The 25075-nt window shown below is 43.5% G+C and overlaps 1 protein-coding gene across 2 annotated transcripts in view; it reads left to right on the top strand.

The window, feature by feature from the left end:
• The window catches only part of LOC120060960 (kelch-like protein 17), a 29264-nt gene extending 10670 nt beyond the window's left edge, over positions 1-18594 (top strand). Inside the window, exons 2-12 of one of the 2 annotated variants that reach the window (XM_039010413.1) lie at positions 28-292; positions 2996-3117; positions 7099-7320; positions 13169-13285; positions 13431-13644; positions 14008-14152; positions 15066-15233; positions 15644-15732; positions 16974-17047; positions 17387-17568; positions 18267-18594. In XM_039010413.1, coding sequence (XP_038866341.1) covers positions 79-292; positions 2996-3117; positions 7099-7320; positions 13169-13285; positions 13431-13644; positions 14008-14152; positions 15066-15233; positions 15644-15732; positions 16974-17047; positions 17387-17568; positions 18267-18495 — 1776 coding nt within the window. In that variant the 5' untranslated portion in view covers positions 28-78 and the 3' untranslated portion in view covers positions 18496-18594. Of the gene's footprint in view, positions 1-27; positions 293-2995; positions 3118-7098; positions 7321-13168; positions 13286-13430; positions 13675-14007; positions 14153-15065; positions 15234-15643; positions 15733-16973; positions 17048-17386; positions 17569-18266 lie in introns of both variants that reach the window. The other variant, XM_039010412.1, reaches the window with a different exon arrangement.
• The last annotated feature ends 6481 nt before the right edge of the window (positions 18595-25075 follow it).

Here is a 25075-nt window from a genome sequence, read left to right as displayed (position 1 = left end):
CGGAATGGCTCCCCTTGTGTGTTGCAGTCTCCCAGAGTGAGGCCCAGGCAGGAGCCGGCTGCAGCGGAGCGGGGCACCATGATGGAGGGGGGCATGCAGCTGCTGAACCGCGACGGCCACAGCATCTCGCACAACTCCAAGCGCCACTACCACGACTCGTTCTTGTCTATGAACAGGATGCGCCAGCGCAGCTTACTCTGCGACATCGTGCTGCACGTCTCCAACAAGGAGATTAAGGCACACAAGGTGGTGCTGGCATCCTGCAGTCCCTACTTCCACGCCATGTTTACAAGTAAGTATCCCTCCTCCGAGTCCGCACCCACTGCTACTGAGACTGCTATTCTGTTTCTCCACGCCCTCAAAAGTGTTCACTACTAGTGTTAGTCACTCACTTTGAGACACCGTCTCCCCCTCTTTACCATGAACAAAGTGGTGTGAGGGGTTTGTGGTGATTATTGGTTGTTGCTTGAATGCTCAGACATTGAACTGCGCTACATTTTGCTCAATGTGTGTGTGTGTGAGTGGCAGTGGAATCTCAACTTGTGAGCAACACCTAATTTGTTTGCTTCCTTCCTCATCAGTGACCACTTCCTTCCTTCCTCCCTGTTGTCTGTGTGCGTTCTTTCCTCTTAGGGTCATAGATCACCAGGTGAGGTGTGTCCCAGTTTTCCTCCTCCCTCCTGCAGCTCATACTAGAGCCTTGTGAGGGTATGGGGCTTTAAGACTCACCACTAGACTTACTTTCAACTGACCATGCTCTAAACCTAGGCCTATTTTAAGTCTGCTGATACAGTGCCTTCGGAAAGTATTCAGAACCCTTCCCTTTTTCCACATTTTGATACATTACAGCCTTATTCTAAAATGGATTCAATTAAATAAAAAAAACATCAATATACACACAATACCCCATAATGACAAAGCGAAAACTGTTTTTTTTATTTTTGCAAATGTATTAATTTATCTTCTTTGCATAAGACCCTTTGCTATGAGACTTGAAATTGAGCTCAACTGCATCCTGTTTCCATTGATCACACACCTGTCTATATAAGGTCCCACAGTTGACAGTGCATGTCAGAGTAAAAACCAAGCCATGAGGTCGAAGGAATTGTCCGTAGAGCTCCAAGACAGGATTGTGTCGAGGCGCAGATCTGGGGAAGGGTACCAAAACAATTCTGCAGGATTGAAGGTCCCGAAAAACATTCTTAAATGGAAGAAGTTTGGAACCACCAAGACTGTTCCTAGAGCTGGCCGCCCGGCCAAACTGAGCAATCGGGGGAGAATGTCATTGGTCAGGGATGTGACAAAGAACCCGATGGTCACTCTGACAGAGCTCCAGAGGTCCTCTGTGGAGATGGGAGAACCTTCCAGAAGGAAAACCATCTGTGCAGCACTCCACCAATCAGGCCTTTATCATATAGTGGCCAGACGTAAGCCACTCCTCAGTAAAAGGACACAACAGTACGCTTGGAGTTTGCCAAAAGGCACCTAAAGGACTCAGACCATGAGAAACAAGATTGTCAGGTCTGATGACGCCAAGACTGAACTCTTTGGCCTGAATGCCAAGCGTCACGTCTGGAGGAAACCTGGCACCATCCCTACGGTGAAGCATGGGGGTGGCAGCATCATGCTGTGGGGATGTTTTTCAACTGAATAAATACTAATCAGGATCAAGGGTAAGATGAACAGAGCAAATTACAGAGAGATCCTTGATGAAAGCCTGCTCCAAAGCGCTCAGGACCTCAGACTGGGGCGAAGGTTCACCTTCCAACAGGACAACAACCCTAAGCGCAAAGCCCACACAACACAGGAGTGGCTTCGGGACAAGTTTCTGGATGTCCTTGAGTTGCCCAGCCAGAGCCCGGACTTGAACCCGATCGAACATCTCTAGAGAGACCTGAAAATAGCTGTGCAACGACACTCCCCATCTAACCTGACAGAGCTTGAGAGGATCTGCAGAGAAGAATGGTTAGAAACTCCCCAACTATAGGTGTGCCAAGCTTGTAGCGTCATACCCAAGAGACTCGAGGCTGTAAACGCTGCCAAAGGTCTGAAAACTTATGTAAATGTAATTTTAAAATAAGGTTGTGATGTAACTAAACGTGGAAAAAGTCAAATGGTCTGAATACTTTCCCGAATGCACTGTATAGCCAACAATCGAATCAATATAACCAAAACGCTGTTGTGCGTGTGTGCAGGTTCTTTTGACCTGTTGGAACAATTGGACTCCCTTCCATGCTCAAATATGCTTCTTCGCTGTGTTTGGCTTAACGCAAGCACCTCATATTTCCAGGAATCGGAATTACACAAAGATTGTCTGACAGTCAAACAATGAATCACTCAGACACAGACAGCTACAAATGCTAAACAATTTCATAGTGCTATGCAGTGACTGTCCTATGAGAATTTGTGTATAATGGGAGGTACGTGCTTCATGTCTGTGGCAATAGAGCAGGGATCATCAACTAGATTAAGCCGCAGGTCGATTTTTGTTCTTGAAACAATGGTCATGGGGCCGGAACTTAATTACAAAACATTTTTAGAATGCAAATGGAGCGCAAGAAGCCCAAACGGATATAACATTTGACTAAAACATAATCATTTCAAAGCTTGCTTACATTTGTATGCGATCACATATCTCTTTATTATGCGTGGGAATACTTTGAAACAGATTTCAAAAATTAAAATCTCTTTGAGCTGAGTTACTGGTGTTATTACAGTCTTTTATGTCCCCCCCCCCCCCCCCCCGCCCGTGGGCTGCCAGTTGGGGAACCCTGCAATAGAGTATATACCACATTATACACACATACACACACACACACACAACTCTTTAAGTTAAAATGGAGTGTTAATTGCACTTGAAATAAACTCTGATTTGATTTCTCTGACTTGACATGTTGAATTGGTTTCTCATTTGGTTTGTCCGCACGGACACAGGCACATGTACACTGCAGACTGGAAAACTGGAAAACTCTGTTGTCTGTCTGTGGTCATGCAGATGAGATGTCGGAGAGTCGCCAGACCCACGTGACCCTGCATGACATTGACTCCCAGGCGTTGGAACAGCTGGTTCAGTATGCCTACACGGCAGAAATCGTGGTGGGGGAGGGAAACGTGCAGGTAAGAAGAAAAGACTACTGCGCTTTTCCTGGACTGCGTCTCAAATAGCACCTTATTCCCTACTTTTATTCATTTTTCTATTTGTATTTAACCTTTATTTAACTAGGCAAGTCAGTTAAGAACAAATTCTTATTTACAATGACGGCCTACCAAAAGGCAAAAGGCCTCCTAAATTAAAAAAAAAATATATATATATATATATTGAAATATAGAACATAACACACATCACGACAAGAGAGACAACACACCACTACATAAAGGGGGACCTAAGACAACAACATAGCAAGGCAGCAACACGTGACAACAACATGGTAGCAGCACAACATGGTACAAACATTATTGAGCACAGACAACAGCACAAAGGGAAATAAGGTAGAGACAACAATACATCACGCAAAGCAGCCACAACTGTCAGTAAGAATGTCCATGATTGAGTCTTTGAATGAAGAGATTGAGATAAAAGTACATATGTAGTGCACTATGTAGTCAAAAGTAGTCAGTATGTAGGGAATAGAGTGCCATTTGGGATGAGCTCCTAATGTACCATCATTATTCTACATGATGGTCTCGAACACTCTCAAAGTTGGTAAACTTCTCTGACCGCTATCAAAGTAATAACGGGAGAGTGCTGTACTCTGATGTTCGTGGAGAGCATGAAATCTGAAAGGGTTTGAGAAGTATTTGACTCTTGTTATAATAGCTTTGTATACTTACCTCTCTGGAACTAATACGTTTAGTAACGTAAAGTAAAAACCGTAAAAGTATTCCACGAAAACATACTGATACTGATGATTACATTACTTCGTCAAAGTATTTCTTACTTCTGTTCCTAATCTCTTATATATTGTCACATCCTTTCGCATCACGCTACAAACCATTTACATCCTACCCCATATCATCCTATACTAATCTTCATATCCCATCCCATATCATTCTGCCACATTCCATATCTTCACGTTTTATATCGCTCCACCCATGGGAACCAGACTTTATGTAAAAGTGGGGGTACAAAAAAATAGATAAATAGAATTATAAAATGTTCAATAAATTTGTTTTGAATGTTTAAAACTATTCCCTGCAATTCTACACTTTCTTCACAGGGGAAATCCAGATTTATGAACCGAACACAACCATTTTGTGTTTTAATGACTAGAATCTACTACCTTCCCTGAAAATCTCACCCCCAATAAATAATTGACAGGTCTGAAACCCAACAACCCAGTGACTCTGACAAATATCCTGCTCCTCCCCTGACAATCCCACCCACAGAGATAGATTGACATGTCAAACTGTTAAGAATGTGGTCCGGGTAACGCTTGACAATGAGGAAATGAAATCGAAAAATAATATAGAAGGATAATATTGTTTTACCCAATAAGAATAAGAATTTTGTACTTGGTAGGCTAAGAAAAAGCGTTGTTAAATTGGACATTAAGTTTTCTTTTTGTCATGTGATCACAATAATGTAGTACAATTACAAATGTGAACTTAAATGTGTCTTTGAACAATTTTTTTTCTCAATATGGCAGTGTTATCTGGTAGGGCATTGACCAAGAACGGTCAACTTGAAAATGCAAACTGGAGTTTTGCCTTTCAATTTGGTCATAGATTATGTTCACATAAAAATAATATTGCAAATGTATTATTCATTTATCATGATCACATTTGCATGTTTTGGAAGCTATATATATCCATAAATTGCGGACCGAATCTGCAATATAAATAATAAAATGTAGCTCAGGTAATATGGTGTCATATTTGAGCAGTTTTGCTAGATCAGGGGTCTCCAGCCTTTTTCTTTCATAAAAGCTACTTCATATAAAGAAATACTTTCGCCAGCTACTCATATACAGCATGCAAATTGTGTTATTGTGTAGGCCTGATTTGATTAAGAGAAACAGTGAACAGCACTGCATACATAATGTAATTGTGTTTTGGTTCGTCACTACCTCCCCGAGTCGGGAGTGGGTAATGGGTGTGGGTGATGCTTGACTGCCGTTCTCGCTCTTATCAGTAATAATCTCATGTAGATTAGCCTACCCGCACAGCCTACCCACACTGTAGACTTTCTTCGAGCTGTTGGCTAGAGCACACGTACCAAGACCAGAGTAGGGACATTTGCTATTTAACCCAACAGTTTTTCTGACAAAACTATTGGTGTAGTCGAAAATACAATGGGAACACATTGAACTTTAGATTTTTATTCAGTACATGTAAACTTAAGAAAAAAAGTGCATTTTGTGTGCGCTACGTCATAACGCACTGATTTTTATCTGTCCGTTTGGTGGAAACACACCACTGGTGAAAAAATGCACATATTTTCTTCATGCATATTTTTGAATATTCGCCTGAAAATCTGTCGCCAATTGGATGGAAACCTAGCAGCTGTCACCACGAAAATGTTTAAAACTTGTCTCAGCAGCTACATATTTGATGCAACAAGGGTAGAAATTGCTTATTTGGTCGATATTACCAACCAAGCAAAGCAGAGCTGTTTCATCAAGGTACAAATATCCTGTGCTTTTTCAATTTGCGCATAGGCACATATAAACACAGCTTGGCAACATTGTAACCGTGAAGCGGCCATGGTGCACTCTCATGGGGCTCAGCCAGGCTGTTTACTTTGTTAAAATGTTGTTTTCATTCAGTTACAAATGTGATTTAAACCAATTTATGTTGGGAAAATGGATGGCAAAAATGCAGAATGGTGCTAAATACCTGTAAACAGCTTGGGGAGAAAAGTTATTTCACAGATTTAATCGTGTAATATTAGGCCTACTGATTATTTCTCAGTATCTACTTATGAGCTAGCTACTCATTGACAGCCCGCGAGCTACCGGACATGCAGTTTTCTGCAAAGGTGGTAGGCTGATGGAAGGCTACTCAGTCAGTTGGAGAATCTCAAGTGTAAACTCCTCACGTCCTCTCTCCTCGCCTCCTTCTCAAAACCCATTGGATGAGAAAGCCAGAGGTCCCGCCCCTCTGACCTTCTCCTCCAATGAGTTTTGTGAAGGAGAGCGGACTCCAGCAATTGAGGTTCTCTCAGGGGCTGCGATACAGCAAAGCCTTATCAGACATGCTCGTGCTCATCAGGGTTCTTACAGGCAAAGTGAAATGACAAAATTTGCTCGTGGTGCCGCCTCTCAAATGATATGTAACAACACCCTGAGTGCATCCGACGAAACAATGATACAAATGTAGACGGACAACAGAATAGATAAAAAAAATATTCTATTTGCATGTGCCTTTTCATTTTTAACACCAGTGGTGCAACTAGTGCTTTCTAACTGCACTGAGCCAAAACAGTGGAGCAAGGCAAAGCCATTCATCTTGAGGCAACGAGGGGAGGGGGTGCAAAATGGAATCTGTGTCACGGCTGACTAGGTGTGTAGATAGGAATCAGGCGCAGAGAGCAGAGAGGTCCAGGGGAAAGATGCACTTTAATGCAGCACCAAAAGTAAATGCCCAAACACGCAGGGCGCAAAACACTGACCAACCCAACACAACGGGTAACACGGTCCAGAGCACAAACAACACCAACGACACAAACGTGAACATGAAAATAATCCCGCACAACAAAGGGGCGAGTTCCACACACTAAATAGGGAAGCAAATCAAGCACACACAAAATAGGAACAGGTGTAACTAATGAGACAAAACTAACCGAAAAGAAAAAGGGATCGGTGGCGGCTAGTAGGCCGGTGACGACGACCGCCGAGCGCCACCCGAACAGGCAGGGGAGCCAACTTCGGCGGGAGTCGTGACAATCTGTTACTTCCATTTTATATATTATATAATAATTTTGTATTTTAATACAGACTAGCTCAAAACATTACTAATCATTTGAAAATGAGAAATTACCTAATGGATCATGATACTTTTCTGGTAAAAAAAAGTGGGGGTGCAAAAACTGCAGCTGCTACGTTTGCTCCATCGCTCAGGCGTCTATGGCTCCACCCGATCGTCCTCTTTTTCTTCTAGACCTTACTCCCTGCGGCCAGCCTGCTGCAGCTCAACGGGGTGAGGGACGCCTGCTGTAAGTTCCTCCTCAGCCAGCTGGACCCCTCTAACTGCCTGGGCATCCGCGGCTTCGCAGACACGCACTCCTGCAGCGACCTGCTCAAGTCGGCGCACAAGTACGTCCTGCAGCACTTTGTGGAGGTGTCCAAGACCGAGGAGTTCACGCTGCTGCCACTGAAACAGGTCAGAGGTCAGACAGAATACTGAACTAGCACGTCATACGCCTTTCCTTACAGAATGACGTGACGGCGATGGGATCTTATTTTTGGAATTGTTTTGCATTGGAGTTGTTGAAAGTTATCGTGGCACTTTGGTTTATGACTCGTGCGCTGATGTTGGGAGCCTGCGAGCTCTAGACACACTAGGAATATAAACCTTTTCACCTCTTAATCAATCAAGGCGATCTACAGTGCTCTCCACTCGTCTGACAGTTGTTGGTAAAGACAAACAAAGATGCTCAGCTGCACTGAGATGCATTAGTCTCCTCCCACTCTGACTGTCCCTCTCTTTCCCGCAGAAAGAGGAGAGCATCTTGTCATGTTCTGTCCTTTCCTCAACCCCCTCAAGGTCCTTCATAGAGCAAGCAGCAAAGACGAGCGTGTGTAGTTGCCTTTTGAACACTCATTAGACGAAGACATCTCTCCATCCTCGGCTCCTTGTCAATCAGTGTCTCTTGTAGTTTTACTCATCATGCTCTCCGTCTAGTTTTTCTGTCATAGCAGCTCAGCATAGCAGTCACTTGTTCATCGTCTGGACTTGACAGCCTAGTTTAGGGGTATGGCCTGGAAGTGGTAATTAGGCAGAGTACTGCCAAAGATGGGTCATGTTCCAGACCGAGTACATTGCAGATGTTGTTGCATCGACCAATGGTTGCTTGCCACATCATCGACTGCGCAGTCGGGAATCAGATTTCTAGTGGGTAATTCCACGAAAGAATACAGCTCAAATATGTTTTTGTATCCGAATGTTCTGGCAATTCTCACATAGAAACGTCATTGGGAGGAAGGATCTTTGACATGTTTCTTTTCTATCACAAACTATTTTGGAGAAAAATCATGAAGAAAGTGACCCTATGATGCGTGAACCGTACATGATACATTTACATTTTAGTTGTCTTATCCAGAACGATTTACAAATGCAAATTAGGGTTTAAGTGCCTTGCTCAAGCATAACGGACAACATCTTGGTGTCATTATACTCCCTATATTGTGCTCAAACATGGAGTATGAAATACAATTTCATTTATTTAACATAAAATATATCAATAATTCAGAAGGACCCTTTTTGATTTTGTACATTTTAAGACATATAGTTTGTTACAACATACTGTACAAGTACATACAATTTCCAGAGTGGGCTCCCTGCTAATTGACGTTTTTATACATTTAATGAGCACCACCAACACAGTGAATGGGGAAATGGATTAAAAGGGAACTCCCTATGTTGTGATTTGGTTATAATGTCAATTCTATGTATATATAAAATGGGTCATAGCTTCAAAACTACCAGAGAGCCCAATTTGACTTATTTGAAGTAAGTTTACAAGTTTATCAACTTTAAAAAAAGATCCTAAAAAATGCAGTGTATGATATTTCAAATGTTGCTACATAAGACCGAATCCAGGTGGTGAGACACATATTGTTCCAAACAATACGTCCAAAAATAAGCTAAATTAAAAAGGGTACTTTTGAGATAGTAATATAAGCATTTTTTCTTTCAGAATCTAGACATAATCCATATGTTAGAGCGTAATGACACCAAGATGTTGCATGCATCATGTACGATTCCCGGATCATAGCGTCTTACAGGAGGCATGTAGAGGTCTAAAAAGGTCCTAAAATGAACTCTTCGTCATGAATGTCCAAAAAATGGTTTGTGATACAAATGTAAAAAAACATGTCAAACATCCTTCCTCCCAAGTAAGTTTCTATGTGAGAATTGCCAGAACAATATAAGATGCCCAACATTTTTCGGCCTATCCTGGCACGGAATCGCCCTATATCATAATGTTTAGCTGATCCGTTAAACACATATCAAGGCATTGTAAGATCTGGCATGCGTCTTGAAGCCTGGAACACGGCCATGGTGCATGTGTTGCCAAGAGACTGAAAGATCTATAGGAATCCGTGTCCATGAAATGTGAATGGGAATGTAGCTACCTAGCATGTGGACAGATGTGAACGCTCATTTCATCCTTTGGTCAGAGTTGAGGGGTTGGAGTCAATAGTCTCTTTTTAGGGTCTGAGTTGGGGTTAGCAGCGTACCTAGGTGTGTTGGTGAACATACGTTTAGAGACAATATCAGAGACAGGACAGGTTAAGCTATGTGACAGCTGTGACAGCACCAGCTGTTAGGATTTTCCTCCTGATTGAAACACTACACTAACTATTTGATTGCTCTTTAATTTTCTTCCATCTCAATGTTACTCGCCAAACTGAAAGGAAGTGGCCACTATCCATTAGCCAAGAGTAGAATGAGTAGGCTTAGTGACATCCGAAACAGAGCTGTAGGGCAGCCAGCTGGGACTCTGCTCTCTCTTTTGCTTTCTCTTTGTATTCCTTTCTCTCTCTCTCTCTCTCTCTCTCTCTTTCTCTCTCTCTCTTTGTATGCTCTCTATTTTCTGCCTCTCTTTTTCTTCCTTTCTCTTTCTGCAGCTGTGGTGTGCCAGTCACAGATCTGCACAGGGGCAGGGTTTATTTACCTGCTCTAAGTGTTTTTCAGCTCACCGAGCCATGAAAAGCGCCCCCACATTTTCTCGTTTTAGACACGAACGAACACTGGCAACTGGACTTTTGACTGGACCTTATGGTCATCTACTACACGGTGTTATTGCTCACATACAGACATTTGGTTTATACATGTTTTTAAATATACATTTCGTATCTGTTCTTTCTAGGTCTCTCAAACACGCTTGTACTGGTACACTTTACATGTCAGACACAGACACATTGTCTGTCTGGCTCTGTACTGTGCTGGCTCTGTACTGTGCTGGCTCTGTACTGTGCTGGCTCTGTACTGTGCTGGCTCTGTACTGTGCTGGCTCTGTACTGTGCTGGCTCTGTACTGTGCTGGCTCTGTACTGTGCTGCTCTGTACTGTGCTGGCTCTGTACTGTGCTGGCTCTGTACTGTGCTGGCTCTGTACTGTGCTGCTCTGTACTGTGCTGCTCTGTACTGTGCTGGCTCTGTACTGTGCTGCTCTGTACTGTGCTGGCTCTGTACTGTGCTGGCTCTGTACTGTATGGCTCTCTAGTTCATGTGGATTAGCTGATGCTGTTCGTCTGAAGCTGCTGCTATTCTATTGATCTCAGCAGCAGCCCTGCCCTGCCTGACTAGGAGCTGTGCCACCCTCTCTGCAGTGCGCACACACACACACACACACACACACACACACACACACACACACACACACACACACACACACACACACACATCGCCCTAAAAGAGGCGCACACACACGCACTACATAGTCACGCTGTATTATATCAGGAAACGCCCTTACCCATTTAGCTTCAATTATATGGGTACACACAGCATATATTAATTTTATTTAAAAAAAAAAATGTTTTCACCTTTATTTAACCAGGTAGGCTAGTTGAGAACAAGTTCTCATTTACAACTGCGACCTGGCCAAGATAAAGCAAAGCAGTTCGACATATACAACAACACAGAGTTACACATGGAATAAACAAACATACAGTCAATAATACAGTAGAAAAAGTCTATAGACAGTGAGTGCAAATGAGGTAGGATAAGGGAGGTAAGGCAATAAATAGGCCATGGTGGCGAAGTAATTACAATATAGCAATTAAACACTGGAATGGTAGATGTGCAGAAGATGAATGTGCAAAGGAGCAAGATAAATAAATAAATACAGTTTGGGGATGAGGTAGTTGGATGGGCTGTGTACAGGTGCAGTGATCTGTGTGCTGCTCTGACAGCTGGTGCTTAAAGCTAGTGAGGGAGATATGAGTCTCCAGCTTCAGTGATTTTTGCAGTTCGTTCCAGTCATTGAAATTAGAGAACTGGAAGGAAAGGCGGCCAAAGGAGGAATTGGCTTTGGGGGTGACCAGTGACATATACCTGCTGGAGTGCGTGCTACGGGTGGGTGCTGCTATGGTGACCAGTGAGCTGAGATAAGGCGGGGCTTTACCGAGCAAAGACTTGTAGATGACCTGGAGCCAGTGGGTTTGGCGACGAGTATGAAGCGAGGGCCAGCCAACGAGAGCGTACAGGTCGCAGTGGTGGGTAGTATATGGGGCTTTGGTGACAAAACGGATGGCACTGTGATAGACTGCATCCAATTTGTTGAGTAGAGTGTTGGAGGCTATTTTGTAAATGACATCGCCGAAGTCGAGGATCTGTAGGATGGTCAGTTTTACGAGGGTATGTTTGGCAGCATGAGTGAAGGATGCTTTGTTGCGAAATAGGAAGCCGATTCTAGATTTAATTTTGGATTGGAGATGCTTAATGTGAGTCTGGAAGGAGAGTTTACAGTCTAACCAGACACCTAGGTATTTGTAGTTATCCACATATTCTAAGTCAGAACCGTCCAGAGTAGTGATGCTGGACGGGCGGGCAGGTGCGGGCAGCGATCGGTTGAAGAGCATGCATTTAGTTTTACATGCATTTAAGAGCAGTTGGAGGCCACGGAAGGAGAGTTGTAGCATTGAAGCTCGTCTGGAGGTTAGTTAACACAGTGTCCAAAGAGGGGCCAGAAGTATACAGAATGGTGTCGTCTGCGTAGAGGTGGATCAGAGACTCACCAGCAGCAAGAGCGACATCATTGATGTATACAGAGAGAGTCGGTCCAAGAATTGAACCCTGTGGCACCCCCATAGAGACTGCCAGAGGCCCGGACAACAGGCCCTCCGATTTGACACACTGAACTCTATCAGAGAAGTAGTTGTTGAACCAGTCGAGGCAATCATTTGAGAAACCAAGGCTGTTGAGTCTGCCGATAAGAATGTGGTGATTGACAGAGTCGAAAGCCTTGGCCAAGTCGATGAATACGGCTGCACAGTATTGTCTCTTATCGATGGCGGTTATGATATCGTTTAGGACCTTGAGCGTGGCTGAGGTGCACCCATGACCAGCTCGGAAACCAGATTGCATAGCGGAGAAGGTACGGTGGGATTCGAAATGGTCGGTAATCTGTTTATTAACTTGGCTTTTGAAGACCTTAGAAAGGCAGAGTAGGATAGATATAGGTCTGTAGCAGTTTGTACAGACAAAGGTATGGTTGGATGTGAATACAGTGGAGGTAGGCCTAGGCATTGAGTGATGATGAGAGAGATATTGTCTCTAGAAACATCATTTAAACCAGGTGATGTCATCGCGTGTGTGGGAGATGGAACTGAAAGGTTGGATATGGTATAGTGAGCAGGGCTAGAGCCTCTACAGTGAAATAAGACAATAATCACTAACCAGAACAGCAATGGACAAGGCATATTGACATTAAGGAGAGGCATGCTTATTCGAGTGATCATAAGGGTCCAGTGAGTAGTGAGGCTGGTTGGAGACACGGCGATTCAGACAGCTAGCGGGCCGGGGCTAGCAAGCATACACCACCACAATGTCTTTGTGGCGCTAATGGAAATATGATTCTAAACCATTTTCTTCATGAAAATTGATCCCACACACACATTTACCTCGGCTCATTGTTTTATTTTTTTGGACATTTCAGTCAAGCTGACCTTTTTCAAGATGTTTCAAAATTAACATTCATTCCAGATGAATAGGAATGAATTCATGTTATAATTTCTTGTCGTGACAAATTTTGTGACTCATCGCACGTGGGATGAACGCCTCTGTGGGGGAATAGCTTCTTTCATTGATGTAAGAGAATCGCAAGCAAATGTCAAGAGGTGTAGAGACTGTTATGTTTGTAACTCTTGAGTAAAATGATACTCTCTCTTGCCCTCTTTTTCTCTACCCCTCTCTATGCCTACCCGCTCTCTCTCTCCCCCACACCCCTTCTCTCTCCCCCTCCTCTCTCTCCCCCTTCCTTCTCTCCCTCCTCTCTGTGTGAAGGTATTGGACCTGATCTCCAGTGACAACCTGAACGTGCCGTCGGAAGAGGAGGTATACCGGGCCGTGCTGAGCTGGGTCAAACACGACATTGACGGGCGCAGGCAGCACGTTCCCTGGGTAAGATCAAATATGCACCTGTGTAGCTCAGTTGGTATAGCATGGTTACAACGTCAGGATTGTGGGTTTCATTCCCGCTGGTCACCTATACAAAAATAATTCACTTTGGATAAAAGTGTCTGCCCCTTCCCATTCCCCTCTCTAGCTGATGAAGTGTGTACGCCTGCCCCTACTGCGGAGGGATTTCCTCATGAGCAACGTGGACACGGAGCAGTTGGTGCGCCACCACTCGGAGTGCAAGGACCTGCTCATCGAAGCCCTCAAGTACCACCTGATGCCCGAGCAGAGGGGCGTGCTGAGCAACAGCCGCACCCGGCCTCGTCGCTGCGAGGGCGCCAGCCCCGTGCTCTTCGCCGTTGGTCAGTGTGCCCCAGAGGTTACCCACCAGGGTACATACACACATTCACACATGCGCGTACACATACTTATATAAAGTACTTTCTACCTATAGAGTTCCATTGTTTAAGCAGGGATCCTGAATTTGGCCCGTGGTTAAAGGCTAACCGGTTCACAGATACTGGGTAACATTCAAAACACATAACATTTTAAATAGATGTGATTTGGCAATTATCCAAAATGAGTTTGGAATATTACAGCTCGCGGCTACCATCTGTAGAATATTTGTTCGTATTATAACTGAAATAGGACCATCCTCAGCACTGTTTGTTCATGTTGTTAGCTATGATGATTATGTGGTTGTTGTCTGTGTGTGTTGTGCCCAGGTGGGGGCAGTCTGTTTGCCATCCACGGCGACTGCGAGGCCTACGACACGCGGACAGACCGCTGGCACATGGTGGCCTCTATGTCCACCCGGCGGGCACGGGTGGGCGTGGCGGCCATCGGAAACAAGCTGTACGCAGTGGGAGGGTAAGAGATGAACTCATCTGACCAACCTTTGACCCCTAGATAGTCTAGATTTGGGTAGTAAGTCTTAACCAATGTCGTGCTAGCTAACTGAAATAGGACTGTTTAACACTGGTATGCTAGTGGTAGTTTTGCTAGCTAGCTAGCTCGGTTAGGTTAATATGAATGTCTTAAAAGTGAGACTAGGATTAGGGGAGATAACTTGTTGTAATCTTATTTAACCGAAAACATTGATTTATATTATTTTGTATGATAAGATAAACAGTTGCCTGTGGCAGCAGGACTAACATGTGGCAGCAGCCCTTAAAGTGTAATTATTCAAATTGTGACTTTCAATGCCAAAGCACGTCCCCTCTATCCGAGAGAGGGAAACAAAACAAACGCCCTTTGCTTTTGTACATCAAGTGAAAGGCAGAACAAAGTAGTGTCTGATGCACTACTATCACTGTCTGGAATGTCAGAGTCTCATCCAGGTGCTACTAATGGAAATAAGCTATGACAAATATCCCCTGTCAAATAAATAAACAGATGATACCTTATTTAAAATCCATTTTATTTCAAGAAAGTTTATTGTGTTTTAAACTGTTAACAAAATACACTTGTGAAGAATTGCTTAATGAGATTAAAGAACGAAACCTGAAGAGGTACCAGACACCACTAGTGTCAGAGCCCATTCTCCTATTGTTCGCCTAGGATACGTCCAAAATGGCACCCTATTCCCAATATAGTGCACTGTTTTTGACCGGAACCTTATGGGGAAAAGGGGGCCAAAGGGCTCTGGTCAAAAGTAGTGCACTATATAGGGAATAGGGTGCCATTTGGGACTCATCCTAGACCAACCATAGGAGGATGGGCTCTGCCACCAGTGTCCGGTACACAACCTCTAAGCCCACTCACTGGCCTCTCTCTCCCTCAGGTATGACGGTACCTCCGATCTAGCGTCAGTGGAGTCCTACGACCCGGTCACCAACTCCTGGCAACCCGAGGTTTCCATGGGGACGCGGCGGAGCTGTCTGGGTGTGGCGGTGTTGCACGGCCTCCTGTACGCGGCCGGCGGCTACGACGGAGCTTCCTGCCTCAACAGGTCCACTTCTGTCGCTGCTCACTAGGCCTGTAGCGGTTAGTGCTGCTGACGTCGGGAACACAGATGCCAGGCTCGGGATTGGGTTCTAACCTAGCCCCGTGCCTTTTGACTTGGAACTTCTCCTATCTTCTACCTACTGTACTATCTACCCACTCTGAGGACTTGGACTCCTCCATAATAACTTAGGGACACTGTCATAAATGTTAGAACGTTAACATGTGTACGTCCATAAAGTGTTACAAATATGAATGTACCTCTAGCCCGCTGTCTACAGGGAAACTTCCTTGAATGTCAGTGAATATATCCGACACTGGTTGTCTCAACAGATTTTCACTCACATATACAAATACTGAGCTGAGAGTGTTGTACTGCATCCATGTATGTAATGAGTGCCCCCTCCACCCCAACAGTGCAGAGCGGTACGACCCTCTGACCAGTACCTGGACCTCCATCGCTGCCATGAGCACCCGAAGGAGATATGTCCGTGTGGCCACTCTGGGTGAGCATGTGATGTCCACGTTGGTGTGATTATGTCATCTATTGAGCACGGATATAATGTAGGCTTGAGTGATTTTCCTACTGGGTTCCTGGTTACTATGGGCCTCATCAAACATGTGCGAGCTGTAATCTGGCATTTGGAGCTTGTCATCACGTGGCTCTCTGTCTCTTTTTATATTTTTCTTCTGTTCTCTCTCCACCATCTCTCTGTCACTCTACCATCTCTCTCTCCCTCTCTCGCTTTTCTCTCTCCCTCTCTCTGTCACTCTACCATCTCTCTCTCCCTCTCGCTTTTCTCTCTCCCTCTGTCTGGCACTCTACCATCTCTCTCTCCCTCTCGCTTTTCTCTCTCCCTCTGTCTGGCACTCTACCATCTCTCTCTCTCTCTCTCTCGCTTTTCTCTCTCCCTCTGTCTGGCACTCTACCATCTCTCTCTCCCTCTCACTTTTCTCTCTCCCTCTGTCTGGCACTCTACCATCTCTCTCTCTCTCTCTCTCGCTTTTCTCTCTCCCTCTGTCTGGCACTCTACCATCTCTCTCTCCCTCTCTCGCTTTTCTCTCGCCCTCTGTCTGTCACTCTACCATCTCTCTCTCCCTCTCACTTTTCTCTCTCCCTCTGTCTGGCACTCTACCATCTCTCTCCCTCTCTCGCTTTTCTCTCTCCCTCTGTCTGGCACTCTACCATCTCTCTCGCTTTTCTCTCTCCCTCTGTCTGGCACTCTACCATCTCTCTCTCCCTCTCTCGCTTTTCTCTTGCCTTCTCTCTGTCACTCTTATTGCCTACCTCCTCATGCCTTTTGCACACAATGTATATAGACTCATTAAAAAAAAAAAAAAAAAACTCTTCTTCTTCTACTGTGTTATTGACTTGTTTATTGTTTATTCCATGTGTAACTCTGTGTTGTTGTCTGTTCACACTGCTATGCTTTATCTTGGCCAGGTCGCAGTTGTAAATGAGAACTTGTTCTCAACTAGCCTACCTGGTTAAATAAAGGTGAAATAAAATAAATAAAATAAAAACTCTACCATCTCTCTCTCTCTCTCACTTTTCTCTCTCCCTCTCTGTCACTCTACCATCTCTCTCTCTCTCAATCTTTCTCTCTCTCTTTCACTTTTCTCTCTCCCTCTCTGTCACTCTACCATCTCTCTCTCTCTCAATCTTTCTCTCTCTCTTTCACTTTTCTCTCTCCCTCTCTGTCACTCTACCATCTCTCTCTCACTCTTTCTCTCTCTCTCTCTCTAGATGGTAGTCTGTATGCAGTAGGAGGGTATGACAGTTCCTCACACCTAGCTACAGTGGAGAAATATGAACCACAGGTATAAAAAAATGAAACAAACAATGAGATCTCTATCAATATGAACATGTTTCCTGGACCCAGATTAAGCCTATAGAAGAATCTCAACTGAGCATGATTTTCAGTAGCCTGGTAGAACCAACTTGATCGCTGTGTTCACCATCCTATTAAATACAATGGTGAACGTAGCGATTAGGCTGGTCCCACCAGGCTATATTTTCAGTCCATTAATATGCTTAATCTGGTTAAAACCGGCCCATAAAGCTGAACTTCTGCCCAGATCAAAAAGTAGAACCAACACTGATGAGTCCCTCAACTGACCATGTCACTCCTAACAACCCTCTATGATTGGTCGGAACAGAGCAACGCGTGGACGGCCATCGCCAACATGCTGAGCCGGCGCAGCAGTGCCGGGGTGGCTGTGCTGGAGGGGATGCTCTACGTTGCCGGGGGAAATGACGGCACCAGCTGCCTGAACTCAGTGGAGCGGTTCAACCCCAAGACCAATGCCTGGGAGGGCGTGGCGCCCATGAACATACGCAGGTGGGCACCGCCAGCCACGTCACAATCGCTATCAACCACCTGTGGCTATAACTTCATTACCAGTGCATATATAGAGCCTGCTCTCGCTCCTCTTAAATGCCTTTATATGTACATAAAGGCTGTGAATCCATTTAGAATGTATCCCACACCTTTAAGGTCTTATGTTGTACACAATACTTGATGCCATTCTGTTATATATGAGTATTTGAAAGTAGTCTCGGAGTGTGATGAGGTTTTCATTACGGCCGTTACTCACCTAATGATTAGGGTTTCTGGACCCTGCACAAGCAGTGGGCCTTAGAGACCAGGAGTGGGAGATTTAAATTGAATTAGAGTCAAACATGCACATACACACACACACACAAACATGAAGACAGTCACACACACACACACACACACACACACACACACACACACACACACACACACACACACACACACACAGGGAAATAGACGGAGTCAACAGGAAATGAATTGACCAGGGAAACCTGATGACAATGGATGCTCCAGTCCATAAATAAACCATTGTTGTAATCAGCAGTGTGGCTCATATTCATCTAAAAACAGGCCTCATCTAGTCACAGCAAGGTCGTATTCACTACGACCAAACGGAAGCAAACAGGCTGAAACAGGGAGGGACCTACCTGAATTTGACCTGCCTTACTGAGTCTGCATGTTATGCTGCACCCCTTTCCCAGAAGTACCCATGACCTTGTGGCCATGGACGGCTGGCTGTACGCAGTGGGCGGCAACGACGGCAGCTCCAGCCTCAACTCCATTGAGAAGTACAACCCGCGCAGCAACAAGTGGGTGGCGGCCTCCTGCATGTTCACGCGACGCAGCAGCGTGGGCGTGGCCGTCCTGGAGCTGCTCAACTTCCCGCCGCCCTCGTCGCCCACGCTCTCCGTGTCCTCCACCAGCCTTTGACACGGGGCTAGGCTCCGGCTGACCTCAGCCCCCGCCTCGGTCACCGCCGCCCCCGCACAGCCAGGCCCAAGCAAGAGACGTAATTGCTCTGTGTGAAGGGGGGGAGGGAGGGAAGGGAGGGGGTGCAGTTAAACAGACAAGAGGTGATGGGAAGAGTGAGAGATTGGAAGAGTGAAGGATGGGGAGAGAGAGAAACACAGGGGTTGCTGGTGGATCTTTTGCGGTCTCATTTCCTGAGGTCTCGCTGTATTACCGTAAAGATACCAGCTCCTAGTCTCTTGAAGAACACGGTAGAGTTTTCCTTGGATAAAGGTAAAAAAAGAAAAAAAAAAGATGCTTCTTCATCCCTCTTTCCCTTTGCAATCCAACGCTTGAAACACTGTCTCTGAAGACAGTCACTTTGTGTATCATGTGTACTGTAAATGTATTTTTTTTTGTTATCACCATTTTTGCAATAATATATATATAGATATTGAAATGAATTATTTTAATAAGGAATGTAGCTATAGGCTGGTTCTGCCATGCATGCATATCGTGTCCTGGCCGGAAGGAATAAAAATGTATAGTGCTGCTAAATGTGTCACACTAGGTGGCAGTAACGGCCAATGTTGTTTACCGTCCAACCCCACAGACGCACATGGGGAGGGGGTTGAAGTTACCCCTAGACGCTGATCTTGGGTCAGTTTAGTATTTTCCCCACTAATGGTTAAGGTTAGGATTGGGGAAGGGGAAGCTGATACTAGATCTGTACCTAGGGGAAACTTCACACTGAAAAATAGATCTATTGATACTCGATCTACCGTTACTCGAAACTGTAGAATTTGTTTAAATCCCTTTTTTATATAAAAAACAATTATGTTGAATTCTATTTCTTATTTATTAAATGTAAAACAATCTATAGCTAATATATTCAGACAATTTCAAAGATGCTTTATGAAAAGAAAATGGACCACTGCTACAACTCAAGAGAGACGTATTGTTTTTATTTTGTTGCGTTAACTTTGTGCATATCGTGGATGGAAGTGTGTCAGGGAGAAAGTCAAAGTGTGAAACTGTTAGTCATTCAGTTTGTGCTTGAGAGTTGAGTGATGAGAGCATTGATAAGGATGTCTTAAACTGAAGACAATATCAGGGCCGTATTCATAAAGTATCTCAGAGTAGGAATTCTGATCCCGGATCAGGTCATCCCTCTTATTCTGAATGATTTAAAAGGCTAAACTGATTCTAGATCAGCACTCCTACTCTGAGACGCTTAACACATACGGGACCCCGGTCAACTGAAATATCTCTGTATTATTTGTAACGGAAAACAGTTAAAAGATAAAGGTTTATTTTTTTCATGCAGTGGTTCATGTAACCATGAGAGAAAGTAGCTGATGCATTTACAGGTCCTCATGGAGATTCTTCTGTGTGTTGGTACCTTGACTGAAAATGTAGGTATATATTTTTAAATGTTTTTTTATTGCCTTGTCACTGCCACGAGCATGACACCACCAATGTCATTAATAGTTAGGGCAACTGATGTCCAATACTGTTGTGTGGAAGGCGACGGTATGCAAGCTTGCTTGTCCACTAGCTAATTAGAAGACCCTAATTTGCTGTATAGATCATTATCATTCATAAACACACACACAGTGGTATCACGCTTCTGGCAGCTTTGAAACGGCTTAAGTGCGTAAAGTTCAAGTTAGCAAGTTTAACACAAATGACACCAATCTGAACACTTGACACTGGTGCTGTCATTTTGTCTTACGTACACTTCAGTTTGTACTCACCCATACCTCATCCGTGTGTTGTTGAAAAGGATACAAATGCACCACGCCAGGGTTGATGTAGTAAACGTGTGACAACATGTAATATAACTCTAAGCTCGAATGATACTCTGAAACACGTCAGTAAGATAATACCAGGATTCTTTGGAAGTTCGAAGGTGGAGTGGTTAAAATAATGAACCTATTTGTACAAAGTTGATACTGACTCTTTGCCTGAGGTGAAAGAGCTGCGTCAGCCAAGGTTACAATAGACTACAACGGGTCCTAATTTGAGTTCTACACTCAGTCATGGTTAACTAGGTTCAATAAATATGTAGCACAGTGTGATAAGATGTCAAACTTCTGAGAAGTAATTTTTTTCTCCCTTTTTTAGAAGGATTTTGTTGTTCTAGTTTGTTTTTCCGAAACAACCCAATATTGGTTAGTTGTAGAAAGGCCCCCTTCGAGAACAAAGCTCTGTTTGTCTAATACAGATTATTTCCTGCAATGGTGAAGTGTCTTGTTCCCAAAGGGCAAAAGTGGTTGCACTGATGTTTTTTGTGACATCATGGTCAGGTTGTATACTGATTGGACGTCTTTTTAGCAACCAGAAAAGGACATCTTTAACTAGTTGTAATCTGGTATCTGACCATACAACCAGAAAACACATTTACAACCAGAAAAATAACTGATTATAACATTCCATGGCAAATGTTGCCTTCTGGGTTCGTGTGAACTCCTTATGTACCATGAGTGAAATCCGCACTCAACCACACAATACCTTGGCTTCCATTTTGTTGATTCAATTACCCAATTTCTTGGATTAAAACATTTGTGCAATGTCAATGTGACTGTAGCTTTTTCAGTTAACACATTGTCACATGCATTGTTTATTTATAATATATTATGTTTGTTATATTTATGAGGAAACTTGTAAAGTAATTTTGCACTATTGTGAAAATGGAGCAATACACTGTATCGAAAATAAATAAATCGCTGTTTTCCGGTGTGAGGACCCATGTTGTTTATGGATTATATATATATTATTTATATTTTGAACACACAGCCCATTAAGCACAAGATGTTGAAAATATGTCTTCTTTGTTAAAAAGGCGTTAAAAGACGTCTTTGAACCAATTTAGCTCAATGGGCGCTAGTTCAGTTGAAGGTTGCGCTGCTAACAGCATGTGTGTGTTGCTAGGCCCACTACAGTATCCATTTAGTATCGTCCCAGCATGCTTTCCTTTCACACTAATCTGAGTGGACAGCTGAGCACTCTCACTTTACCCCTCATGACCTCGGTCACATAGAATGCACAGACCAATCACACTCACTCAAATACACTAAAACACATACACCATGTGAATATAAATGCACACACTGATATGAAAAGTGCATACTATATTGGTCTTTTTTTATTAAGCTTACTGTGAGCTATCAGAAAGAACTGGTACACTACAACAATCTGCTGTAAAGAGTAAAATGGAAACCAACTCATGTCTTTGGGGGGGTGTAAATGAATGGTTCCCCTGTAGTCCTTCTGTCCCCTGTGCTGATAGGTGGATGGTAATGAGTTTACAGCCTGGGCCTATAAATGCAGGCACAGCTATGTAGCCAGTCACACAGTGGATCAGAGACAGCCAGACCCCCTTCACCCCTCCCTGGTCCCTCTGTGACTGTCACCTACCGACATTCCTGTACTGGTGTCGGTGGCCAAACAGCCCTTATCTGGCTATGGTGATGAAGCCACCGTCCCTGGAAAGGTTGGAGTGTCGACTGTGCTACAACATGAAAGGGTGGGACCCATATGCTTTTGGGGCTGTTGCCTTTTAACTTCTGAAAACATCACAAATCCTAATAAATCAATGTAAACTCCTTATCTAACTGGTTTATGAAAATGTTATTTAGGTAATATTGGTTACTTGATGTTCTCTGAAAAACGATGGAGCTGCATGATTAGGTTCAGGAGGGTTAAACCAGTTTGATAGGAATTCATGTAAAGTCCTTGTCAAACTAGTTTATGAACGTGGTCTTGGTGGTAATCGAGGTAATTTGAGGTGTGGAATAGGAATGGAGTCATCATTCTTGACAAAAGATGTGGCAACCTGATTACAGGTTCAGAACTGAAAGGGGAAAATATGTGCGTGAATGTCCATTAGACTTGTCACAACAAAACTTTGTGATTCACATTCTTGATCTGTGGAAATCTATGTATGTCAGTGGTACCCGATGGGGGGAAAAAAATAAGTTGCTACGTGTTGTATGTGGATAATCCAAAATGCAGTATTACCTGCCATGATACATCACACCTCTTCCTTGAGCCCACCCCCCTTTGTTCATGTTTTTGTTTTAGAACCTTTTTGAGGGCCATATATGAAGCGAGCCATGGAACCTTTGAAATATCTTATGACATCTTCATAGATTCATAAGATCCTAAATGGATTGATCCTCTCTTCAAAGACAGTCCAATTAAGATTCCTTTATTGTTCTCCTGTGTGGGAGAACTTTGGCCCGAACGGTTCTCTCTTTGACACCTGATGATGGGGGGCCTCTTACCCAGACTCCATTTTAAAAGGCCCTTGGTGTGACTTTAGCACCCCTGCTGTCACCCACTGCGTCTGGATAAACACAGGCGGGTGGCTTCCCGGGTAGGCCCAAAGTTAAACTCAGACAACATATTGGGAGACACAATATGTGGGGACCGGGACAAATCTTCAGTTAGTGGACTAAAAGGTTATGTGAACACATATCTTAATAATTTTAGTATACCTGGGTGCCAAAATTAAGTGAAGTAGATTATTTCATATGTTTACTACCACTATAGGCCTACACAAGCATTTCGCTACACCCGCAATAACATCTGCTAATCATGTGTATGTGACCAATACAATTTGATTTCATATGGATCATACACTACATGGCCAAAAAGACCTGAATGGCTTGTTATTATTACAGTGTGGTGTTGATTGTGGCAAAGCAGCCTATTGCCTCTACCCATTGAGCATGCTATGACACATAATCATGGGACCAAGTCCTGTAAATCCATCCTTGTTGGGAATGAAGAGATGTGATCTCATTTAGGGTCTACTAGAAAAAAATCCCCATCCAACAAGCATGAAATAAATGACTGTCATCTTGAAAGGTATCACATTAAGTAGGTCATTTATCTTCACAAAACTGACATAATTGAATGATTGTATACTACTATTTACGTTTAGTTTTACACGTTTGATATGATGATTGAGTAGCTGTTAGGTGTGCCCAGTTCCCTACATGAACAGAAAATATGTATGTTTATCAGGGTTTGGATTGCTTTTTGGCACATGGCGATTTTATTTTATTTTTCACGGTATCACGTTTTTGTGTAGGACAGTATATGCACTTCAGCAGAGATGCAATCGAAACCCGACAGAGACCGGAGTGACGGCAGAGAACTTTCCCAAATTGTCAGTTTTCATAAGAAGCGCTGCTTCCTTCTGGGATATGCGCGTGGGACTGGAGTGCGCGCGGTGACTACATGTGTGAGTCACCATTTGGTGTGCAGTTGCTGAGAAGCGCGCACATTTATTTTTCCATGACATCCTATGATAGACTCACTCATCTGTCACACACACACTAGACTACACAGTCAATAAATCGCTTCAGATTTTGGTATATACCTGCCAACTCGTGATAGGCTTGTCTGCTCCGGGGGAGTTATAACTATAAAAGGCTGTAATGTATGTGAAACACTTTTACAAACTCCACTGCCTCATCAATTGTATTGCACTTTAGAAAATACTTTTTAAGTAATTTTTTGTTTGACAGTTTTAAGTTATTTTTTGACAGTTATTCATACATGATTCATTTTTATTCATACTAAGATAAGGGAATAAGAGACTAGAGGGCACTATGTGTTAGGGTACTTATGTGGCTTGGCATAGAGACTGTCAGTCATTGTATGCAACATCGTTACAATTGGCTCATTCATCCACTCTCCCCTGTAACTATTCCCCAGCTCCTTCCTGTAAAATGAGAATGTCTTCTCAGTCAACTTACCTGGTAAAATAAGGGTTAAATAAAATAAATAAATACAATTAGGCTACATCAGAAAAGTCATGGACAGCCTCTAGTTTTTTTTCTCACTCAACGTTACATCTGAAACATACCATGGCTGCTTGTCTCTATCAAATTACAGCTATACTCCACATTCCCCCTTGATTAAATTATTCATGCTTGAGCAGCACCTAACCTTGTTATGGTAAATGTGGCTTTTCAGACAGGCTTTAGATTGCCATCTTGAAGAGTGGAGATTCCCAATAGTGTGTTTAACTGGGATGATGACTGATTAGTGCCTGGGGTGAATCCATTGGCATGACATTTAAAGCCCAGTCATGGACAGAAACTGGAATTAAAGCCTTGGGATGTGGGATGACCCACAGGCGATCATTAGTTTGTGACTCACTGTCTGATTGACCCGAGAAACAATCACCGTCTATTTAAGAAATGTTGTTTTGGGGTATAAATTTGAATGGAAAATTTTAGGTTTTTCAGTATGACAAAGATCTGCCCTCTCTACTCATAATAACCTCTAATTATGCTTTTATGAAATCCGGAAAACAGTTGCATCGCTCCTAGTCCTGAAGTATATAGCAGATACTTTGTTTCGCTTTTGTTTCACTTTTCCTCTGTTCCACATGAGTGTGAATGACAATGAAATTCACCTGACTGGTTCTTTTGATAAATCAAACAGGATATCATTTGACTCATGTGTTCTTTTAGGTAAACAGGAGCTTGTGTATACGGCATCCTGCTGAAACTGTGGAATGCCCCTATCCCACACTGACAGA

The sequence above is a fragment of the Salvelinus namaycush genome, chromosome 16, assembly GCF_016432855.1.
Source record: "Salvelinus namaycush isolate Seneca chromosome 16, SaNama_1.0, whole genome shotgun sequence".
NCBI classification, from domain to species: domain Eukaryota; kingdom Metazoa; phylum Chordata; class Actinopteri; order Salmoniformes; family Salmonidae; genus Salvelinus; species Salvelinus namaycush.
This window is presented reverse-complemented; position numbering and strand designations above follow the sequence as displayed.